This window comes from Apaloderma vittatum, unplaced genomic scaffold, assembly GCF_000703405.1.
Source record: "Apaloderma vittatum isolate BGI_N311 unplaced genomic scaffold, ASM70340v1 scaffold10852, whole genome shotgun sequence".
NCBI lineage: Eukaryota > Metazoa > Chordata > Aves > Trogoniformes > Trogonidae > Apaloderma > Apaloderma vittatum.
In genome coordinates this window covers 219,747-229,222 of record NW_009705321.1, presented here as the reverse complement: position 1 = coordinate 229,222, position 9,476 = coordinate 219,747, and the positions used below count along the sequence as shown (strand labels likewise).

At 42.5% G+C, this 9,476-nt stretch overlaps 1 protein-coding gene across 1 annotated transcript in view; it reads left to right on the top strand.

Moving 5' to 3' along the window:
* Nucleotides 1–9,476, top strand: part of FAM20C (family with sequence similarity 20, member C) — a gene marked incomplete at its 5' end in the record, with an annotated part of 54,948 nt that overhangs the window by 33,123 nt on the left and 12,349 nt on the right. Inside the window, one exon of the mRNA XM_009865353.1 lies at nt 8,190–8,282. Coding sequence (XP_009863655.1) covers nt 8,190–8,282 — 93 coding nt within the window. The remainder of the gene's footprint in view (nt 1–8,189; nt 8,283–9,476) is intronic.

Here is a 9,476-nt window from a genome sequence, read left to right as displayed (position 1 = left end):
GTGATCCTGATTGTCTGGTTACATCATGGCCAGTACTACAGCAGGAGGTATTAGATATTGATGTATGTCTTGGATTACACATTAAGTGCAGCAGTGTACATCCATCTAGAGTTTGGTAGCACTGAAGCAGCCCGGTCAAGTTAAAGATGTCCCTACTCACTGCAGGGGGGTTGGACTAGATGGCCTTTAAAGGATCCTTCCAGCCCAACACATTCTGTTACTCTTTTCTTGGAAGGCTTACCTGCTTTGTAACAGCATTTCATTTTGCTTTCTTTTCAGCCATCATAATCATCAAAATAGTAATTATTAATAATTTACTAATACTTAATAATAAACATAAGCAACTTGTGCATCTGGCTGGGCTGAGAGTGCAGCCCCCAGCACAGGGGTGCCCTCTCTTTAGCCACATTCCCTGGGAGCAGGAAGGGAACTGCCGGCTGTCACGCCGAAAAGTGCGGGTGGGGAAGACATCCTGACAAATGTGCTTGCTCTGGTATTTTTTTTTTTCATTTGCTTTTCCCGTGATGACAGGCAGCCACTTACTAGGCAGAGCTGGAAGTAATATTCTGAATTGCTGAAGGAAATTTTCCCAGTTGATCAAACTCTTATGTGTTTTGTGCTGATCAAAGATTCTCTTCATGTCTTATGTATCTGAAAGCTCAGAAGAATGAATGAAGAAAAGAGCTATTCTTCTGTGCTGGTAGACAATGAAGTGATGATTGGTGAGATAATGCCTTGACTTTACTGTCAGCACAATGTCAGTGAAGGCAGTGGTATAGAGAAGGTACATTTTGAGATATTAATACCAAATCCAGATCACTAGAAGGAACAGAAAAACCAGAAGAAGAGGAAAACCTCTGCTTTTATTATTGTTTTTATATTTTAGTGGAGAATAAAATGAATCTTTCATATTCTTGAATCATATTAGTTACCGTGGTTGTTAATCTCTTCATATCATATCTGCTTCTGTACTCAAGAGTGTTAACTCATGTTTTGCTCAGGTGAAAATCTTCTTTTTTATATATCTGTATCTGTATCTGTATATATATACATACACATGTATATACATATATGCATATATATATATGTATATCTCCACAGTTTGTACATGGGACAGCAGGAACCTTTCACTGGTGCTGCTCCAAACAAGGGACTGGTTTTCCACAACCTTATCACGAACACCCTGATGTATGAATAGGAATCAGAGGTTGCTTCATTGTCTTCTAGAAACACTGCTGGGTTTAAGTGAAAAGCCTAAAATAGGCTTTCAAGGCTTTGGGTTGGTTGGGTTTTTAATCAATTAAAAATAAATGAGTTATGCTTAGTAAAGAAGGGGCCCCTGAGCTGGAGGAACTTGCAATCTAAAGACATAAAGGCTTAATTCCCAGGTCTTGGCTTGAGGATGCTCTTTCAGGAATGGAAGCCAATTGTTTGGGCATGTCTGTCGCCTGTATTCCTTCCTCAGAAAGGCTCTTAGATCAGCTGCAGCATGTCTTAACTGTGATGGTTTTGCCCTGATCGTGGAGCATGAAGGAAAAGCACGACTGGAAAGTAGCAGAAGAGTAAGGCCAGCACAAGAGGGCAAGGAGGAGGGGGCTGTAGCAATGGGATTGTGAAAGGACATTTTGAAGATTGCGTTATAGCAATGTCTGTCAAGAATAGTTTAGGTCTAGCTGATCTTGCCCTGTGGACAGAGGATGGGTTATGTGACCTCCTCAGCATTTTTTCTTCTTTGATCCCACAGCTGGAAATGGAAAGAAAACCCACCTTAATAAACTGTTTCCTTGTGGATTTTCTCTCTCTCTTCTCCCCGCTATCCCTCTGTGCTAGGTAACAAGATATTTATATATACAAATGCTCTTTTGGAAGCTTATTGTCATTCTCTGCGTCAGAAGTTTATGATTTATATTAAGCTGACTGGTCCTTGAGCATGTGCTGTTGTCAAGCTCTCGTCATCTGCTCGGAAGAAGAGCTCTCGGGAGCTGGCATGCAGTGGCATGATCTCGGTATTTATCCTTTTGGCGGTTTGCTAATTATTTCTATTGCTATCACATCCCTGTGAGAGTTTCTGTCTTTCAGCCACAGTAAATATTCTCTCATTTTTTCGAGCTGCAGAACTGCTAGTTAAATGGGAGAAGCCTGAATATCCTGCAGAGGCCCGTATTGTCCTTCGGATCACAGCGATGAAACAGGCCAAACACCCTTTCTGTACCACTTAACTTGCATGTCTTTTCATTCCTGGATTGGCCGCTCCTTTTCTGGACCATATTTTGCTCTTGTAAACAGCTCGTATTATCCCTGGGAGTGCTCTTTGTAGCAGAACACTTTGATAAAGCCAAAGCCACCAGCTGCCAAGACTCCATAAGGAGTCAGAAATAGGCAGCAGATATCTTTGCTACTGTAGATGTGGCTGCATTAGCAATATCATTTATCTTCCTAAGGACTTACTAAGTCACTGAAATGTATTATAAATTAAGTGGCGTTCTTTCCACCTGTTCTAACTGATGCCAAGTGCATAGAAGGCCCCCCCCAGATGATACAACTCTGCATGCAAAATCTAAGTACCCTCCTAAGGACTGCAGCTGCCTCAGAGATACCTTTTTTTTTTTTTTTTCATGAGCTGCCTCCTTCCCTTAGAATAATAAGCTTTAGATTATCTCAGGACACTCTAGATCTTCCTGCTGCACAATCCAATTTGACGTAAGGGTTGCGGGAGGGGCAAGGGGGGAGAAAATCTTGCAGGCAGACACTGGACTTTCAGCCTGAGTTTTCTGCTAGTACAAAGAAGAGGTTCATAGGTGAGGGCTGGGGAGATTTCATGCCTGTCTGTGTTGGAAGAAAGGCTCTCCGGACTTGACAGAACATCTGTGCTTCAGCTGCTCGCTGGAGCAAGGGGGCTGCCTACAAAGCCCCACCATGGTGCTTCCAAATGCAAGACGTGCCCAAGTGCCTCCCAGGCCATAGAGGAATTAAGACACCAGCAAACAACTGAATGACAGCCTTTAGGCTTGTATTAACTATATTTTGTCATTATGGTAACACTGTATATTAACTGTTGAGCCTGCAAATTGGCTCCAGGACAGGCATTTAAACACCTTATATACTCCACAGAAAGAGTAAAGCTGCTTTCCGAAGGAGAGGAATAGTGACCTACAGCTGTGGATAGAACCAGTTAATCTCCAGTTCTCTGTTCCAGTAGCCAAATTGCGTTCCTATCAATGCTAGTCATGTCGCTGCCAATGCCATGACTCATTGACCTGTTATGTCTCTTCATGATTTTGCTGATGATGATTTTCCCTAGCTGGAGAGGGTCAAGGTCTCTGCCTGCGAAATGCTCTAACCCAAGGAAACCCACTCCCTGCTGCAGCAAAGCTCATTGTTGTGATCCATAATCATCCCTAATCCCTGTGGTTGTTTCCCCTGATTACATCTCAGAGCAGGAGCGCACCCTATCTAAAAGGAGCTGGTTGCAAATCAGCAGCACATCCTTTCGTTTGTTAAGGTATGTGGGTTTGACAAAAAAGGTGTCTGAAACGTCTCTGGGCTGCGGCATTAGAAGACAGCGTGTGTCTGTCAGGATAGCACTTGACTCAGATTGGGCTGTTTGCCCTATTTTCTGTGGTTTTGGCTGCTCTACAGATAATAGGACCCCTCCAGAGCAGAGGAAGTCTGGCATCAAGGCAGGATTCATTCAAGTAACACATAGCCCTGGTGGGTATTAATCCTGGTAATTTAGGCAGGTGCATGTGAGTGATCCTGGAAACTAAATATAGAATTCCATGTTAAAGGTTTAGTTGCTATAACGGCATTTTCTGAAATGCCCGAGAGTCTGCAGAGCCTCCAGTCTCACTGTGGTGATGAGGTTCATGAATGGATGAAAAAAAGCAACCCAGGAAATTATTAATGTTGGGTTTGGGGGATAAAGTCATGGGCCAAAAAATATTTACAGAAACATTTAAGCTTAAGGCTTTCCAATTATTTCTGCACAAGAATCACTGTATCGGTTTATCCAAATACTACTGAAGACCAAGACATGTCCCAACCTTAGCTAGGATGGAGCTGACTCACCAGATTTATTCCTGACTCTGTTCATTTATCAGAGTAGCTTTATTTCTTCTGTTTGTAAGCGTGACTCACTTTTCTAGCCACAAGATCAGATCACAGTTGCATCTTGTCTTGTGTCAATGCAAATGTATCCCTGTCCTGTTTGAAATCATTCTTTCCTTTTCTCCAAGTTGTACCATGGCAGGGAAATTTTCATGGGCTTTGGTTTCCCCTTAGTTCTTTTTTCTCCTCTGCTAGTGTTACCGTGCTGATTTGTCTTTTCCTTATGCTGTAACTGGTCTGGTGCCACTGTGTAATTTTTAACTGTGTGCAGTATCAACAGACCTCCATCTGTCTCTCCTTCAGAGCTTCCCAGGCTGCCGTTATAAATATCTGCCAAATCCTTCTCCAAAGAGAGGATCACCAGATTCCAACTGTTTGCAAAATAAGAGCCGCTGCCAGAAATCCTCTCCCACCGTCTGCAACCTGTGCAGAACCTGTGTCCTACACACCCGGAGATGTTACTGCTGGCACTGAGGAGCTCTGACCTGGGCCGTAATTTATTGACCTTCAAAAGCGTACCTTCTGCAAATTTTTATTGGGTTGTTTGCTAAAATATCACATTTTATTAGAAAATAACCTTCAATGGGCGTCAGGTAATAAAACCAAAATAACTCGAGGGTTGGGTTTTTCTTTTGCCCCTTTAAAATGCGATTCTGATTTAAAACATGCTGTGGGGTAGATCGGTTCCAGTGTTGTTTTGTAAGATATTTTACTTGATGTGAAAGGGACTCAGGCTACGTGCCCCTTTCCCAGCCTGTCACTTAGAGACCGAGGGCTAGGTACCACGATCTCAAACCAGAGTAACTGGTGGGACTTGCTGACTGTACATGTACATTGCTGAGAGGAAGTTTGATCTTCCACCCGTCTGTACATATACATGAGAATAGATCATTAGAAAAATTAGCACCAAACCAAGTAATGCATTGATTAGATTGTGCACACTAAAAAATAGCAACTTTTTAAATGCAGATAAAAAGAAATCATGTACAAACATATTTGGATAACATGAATTTTATGGATTGTGATGTAGGTGCCCTTTTAACACTGTTAAAGCCGTTCTCATAAGAGTCCGTTGATTCAAAGCTGTGTTGGGCTCATGTGACTTTTTTAATTCAGTTGTGTACCTTAGGCAATGATAATCACAAGTGTTAGTGTTAGCGGGTGGTACGGCAGCTTACTGGGGCTGAGGAATTACTTTAGGTGCTGCAGCAGTCATAGAATTAACAGTAAATGTATGTTTGAATAAAATTCTTGCCAGCTAAAGTCAGATCCAAAGAACAAGGTTTCTTGTCTGACTATGGAATATTGGAATAAGTCATCAGAAAGGATTTTTCAAGGATATTTCAGCAGAGGGTTTCACATTTGGATCTGCTACACCTTAGTTCTGCAGAGCTTTGCAAAAGAACATAAAGAATGTAAAGCATTTTGGAGGGGTTTGATAAATCCTCCTTTCAGATACGTTCCGAATCACCCAGTATTTCCAAGAGACGTAGAAGTGGGCACTGTACTCATGTAGCATGGGTGTGGACCATGGGGACTGTGGCTGGAATGTGTTTTTCTGTAGATAAGTAAAGGGAAGCACCAAAGAAACTTGCGAGTTCTGTTTCATCATGTATAGTCTGGTTCAAAAAATACTGGTATTGCAGTTGCCTGGATTGCACTGTGGATTTGGTGTCCATTTTTGCATATTTTAGGACAATCAAGTTCACGATTTTCTAGGAGGATGTGCTACTGCATAGTAATACTTTGTGACAGGAGAGAAGTATGCACGAACAAGTCTAAGCCTGCAGGACAGCTATACTTACTCCCAAATGAATAATATCCCCAGCCATTGCCAGGGGTGGCAGGGAGCACATAGAAAAGTGAAATTAGAGAGACCAGACTGTCCCGGCAGTGATGTCCTGACTGCCCGGCGTGTCGAGCTGGCAGTGCAGAGGAGCTGGGCTAGGGGAATAGCTGTGATTGCAAGATTGAGATCTAGCCCTTCTTTAAGTCTGATTTCCTGGAGCAAGATTTTCTTGTAAAGGAACAGCCGTGATTTATTTAAAGTCTTTGGGAGATAAAAAGCAGATGGCATTGATTAGCTAATTAGTAATATTTTCTGTAGCTTATCAGCTGTGCTGATATGTGTAAAGTTGCAAAAGCTTGGGATGAGTCTTTCCCTCTTTGATTTGTTGAAGAAATTGACTATTTTAAAATCTGGAGTGGAGGGAGAGTTATATACAAATGAGTAATTTTCTGCCCAACAGAAGTATGATAATCTTTTCCCTTGAATTTATATTCAGGGCTCGTTTCTTCATTTTTGAGGGGAATATGCTCAGTGAGTTTGCAGCATTCCTAGCTCTTGTCTTGATTTCCCAGTGTAGTGTGTGACGTGCCATGGGTTTCTGGCTCTCCCATAGTAATTACTCTGTGAGTGCGCTCCTCCACTTTTTGTGTTTATTATGGAGACAAAGCAAAGATTTATTTTTTAAAAATTTTGTACCAAACTCACTTTTAGCTTGTCTTTTTGTGAACCCTTTGCAGCCACAGCAGTGCCCCAGCAGGACTTCTGCCAAGTGTTGGCCACCTCCGTGACCACTGCTGTGACAGTGGTCAGTGCTGGTTTGGTCAGAGCATCACTGGGGTGTTGGAGGCCCCTCTGGCCTTGAGTTAGGTTGGACACAAGTCAAACATCTTGATGTTCACAGAATCACAGAGTTGTTGAGGCAGGAAAGACCTCTGAGATCATCAAGTCCACGTTGTCTCTGTGATCGCAATTCTTCATTTATGGTGACACAGAGTGTGTCGGCAAGATGTTAATATAAAGAAGAATGTCTGAGAAAAGAAATCAGCCTTCAGACCCCATGATTGCGTAGCAAAATCTTCATATAGCCAGAAACCATGAGACTCACCTGCTTTCTGCAGCAAGGTGGATACAGGAGGGCTCGCAGGTGGATACAGGAGGGCTCACAGGCAGATACAAGTCACAGTAGTTGTAGTCATCTGTGTGGGAATGTGTGTGGGTGGACACAGCTTTGGCTTCCCAATAAGCCCCATAATTAGGGCTTGCTGCCAGTTCTTTGGAGGGTTTTGCTCTGTACCTGCACCACCCCAAAGCCTTTCATGTGACAAGGCCCCAGTGCTAAAACTGTATTTTAACTGCCAGCGTACAGCCTGGGTGACACATGAGCTGTCAGCTGGCCACCTGTGGCAGCAGGGAGGGAGAAAGAAGTTCATTTTCATCTTCTGGGAAACTGTCCTCCCTTGCAGAGGCTCTGCAGAACAGCATTTAAGCTTTCAAAATAGGGCATGATGCAGGTTGAGGTCATGCCCAGACATGGTACCGGTCAACTGCCTGAGTTGTGCTCCATCCAAAAGCCACCAAGACTGGAAATTGCCTAAAGTGAGACCAAGAGTTGTTCCTTTGTTATGTAGAACTTTCTGTTTCTCATGGAGTTCAGTGTTGAAGCTTTAGCCCTTCTTTTTCCATCAGAATGTCATTTTTTATTGGTTCTTATACTGAAGAAACAGCAAATTCTGTATTCTCTCTGGAGCACGGGCTTGTTAATGTTCTTTGAAACATGACATATGTCGTGGTCGTCAAACTGCAATGATCCTGTTTCATCTGAAATACAAAAAACATGTCACTTTGGGCTCTAAGTAATACAAAAGGAGAATCGTATTTTAGATAGGAGCTGCATGGCTGCCAAAGATGAAAGGAAAATGTTATTACTTTTGGAAATTTCATAATTACAGCTAATGATAATTTAATGAAATGACATTGTATTTTATTGCTATCACTAAGGAAATGTTTGAGAGTGATAAAACAGATCTTGTTAAACAGAGCAAAAGTCTTGTGTGGAGTAGCTTTGTGACAGCAGCCTGCGTGCACAATTCTTGAATTCATATTTTTTTGTTACAGTTGCTTAAAAAAGAAGATAAAATGAAGGCTACATGGCCAGTAATGCACACATGATGTATTTAAAGGCCTTCCATTAAATAAACTATACTGAACTCCTGAATAACTTGCTGATGGCTAAGAACTACTCCTTAGAAATGCTAACCCTTCATTAAAACACTTTCCTTGTTTTTCTTTGCAGGCAAACCAGAGAACAAGAAACACCACCTGACTTTTTTTATTTCTCAGACTATGAAAGACATAACGCAGAAATAGCGGCATTTCATTTGGACAGGCAAGTAAAATGGGTTTGCGTTAAAAGAAAAGGGGAAGTATTGTGACAAGTTCTGCACTTGGCCAGCCCTATAACTGACTTACCTTTTTTTTAAGGGGAATATGGAACAAAGGTGGGCAAACGTCATGAATAAATGAAATGGCATATGATGAAAGGGTAGATTAATAATTAGGAAATGGGACTTGCTTGAGAACTGAGAAACCTGGCAATAAGTAATTCTCAAAAAGAAAGAGGAATTACATTGAAGAAAAGGTGAAAAATGAGTTTCCCCTGCAATGTTGAAGTGCATATGGAGAGGACCCATCTCCCGGAGTCTGTGTCACGAAGGTCTGACGGGGGTCTGGCTCACCCCGCCTAGCCTCAGCACTTGCAAATCCGAACGAGACACGAGGAATGGTGTGAGTGTTCAGAGGGTAGTAATTGGAATGGAGAAGGAGTTCTGGTTTCACATCAAAAAGCTGGTGTTGTCCCATATTGGGAGCATATTTAGGGCACAAGTTAAAGGGAAGTGAAGGGCAATGCTTCCATTAGCTGAAAACGTTCCCCCGGCAGAGTTAGTGCAGGATGTGGAGGATGCCCCAAGGCTGGGAAGGGACTGCAACTCTCTCAGCCTGCCCAGATTAGGAGTAGGAATTAATAATTGGTGATGAGTTATTAACAGTATGGCTAGAAACCAAGGTGTTTCACAGCCCGAGTTAGAAATGAAGCATCTTTCATGCCCTGAAGCGCCAAGAAACATCCTGACAAGAGCTTGAAGCGTTGGGAGCACAAGTTATTTTGGGGGTGCGTGTAGTGTTGCTGCCTTCTGGGTGCATGGTCAGGGTAAGGGAACCTGTTAGCAGGTGGCACAGGGTGAATTTGACATTAAGAGCCATGCAGATCAGATCCTTCAAGGATCTTCTATATTTTATTGTTGTTGTCCTTGGTGTTGAACCCTTCAGATTGTTGCCATTTTAAGCAGATGGTGCCGTAATAAAAAAAGTAAAGTGAGTTCCTGCAGGTAGGTATGTTAAATATCCACACACAAAGCAGAAAAAGCAGTTGCTACACAACGAAGAAAATTTGGAGACAGTGGACATAAAAATCCCACCTCTGGGGAGCCTTTGCATGGGGATTTTGCTCTTTTACTGTATCTAATAGCAGCACTTTGTAGGGAGTTTTTAATGATCTGCTGAGGTGGGGGAGTTTTGGGTA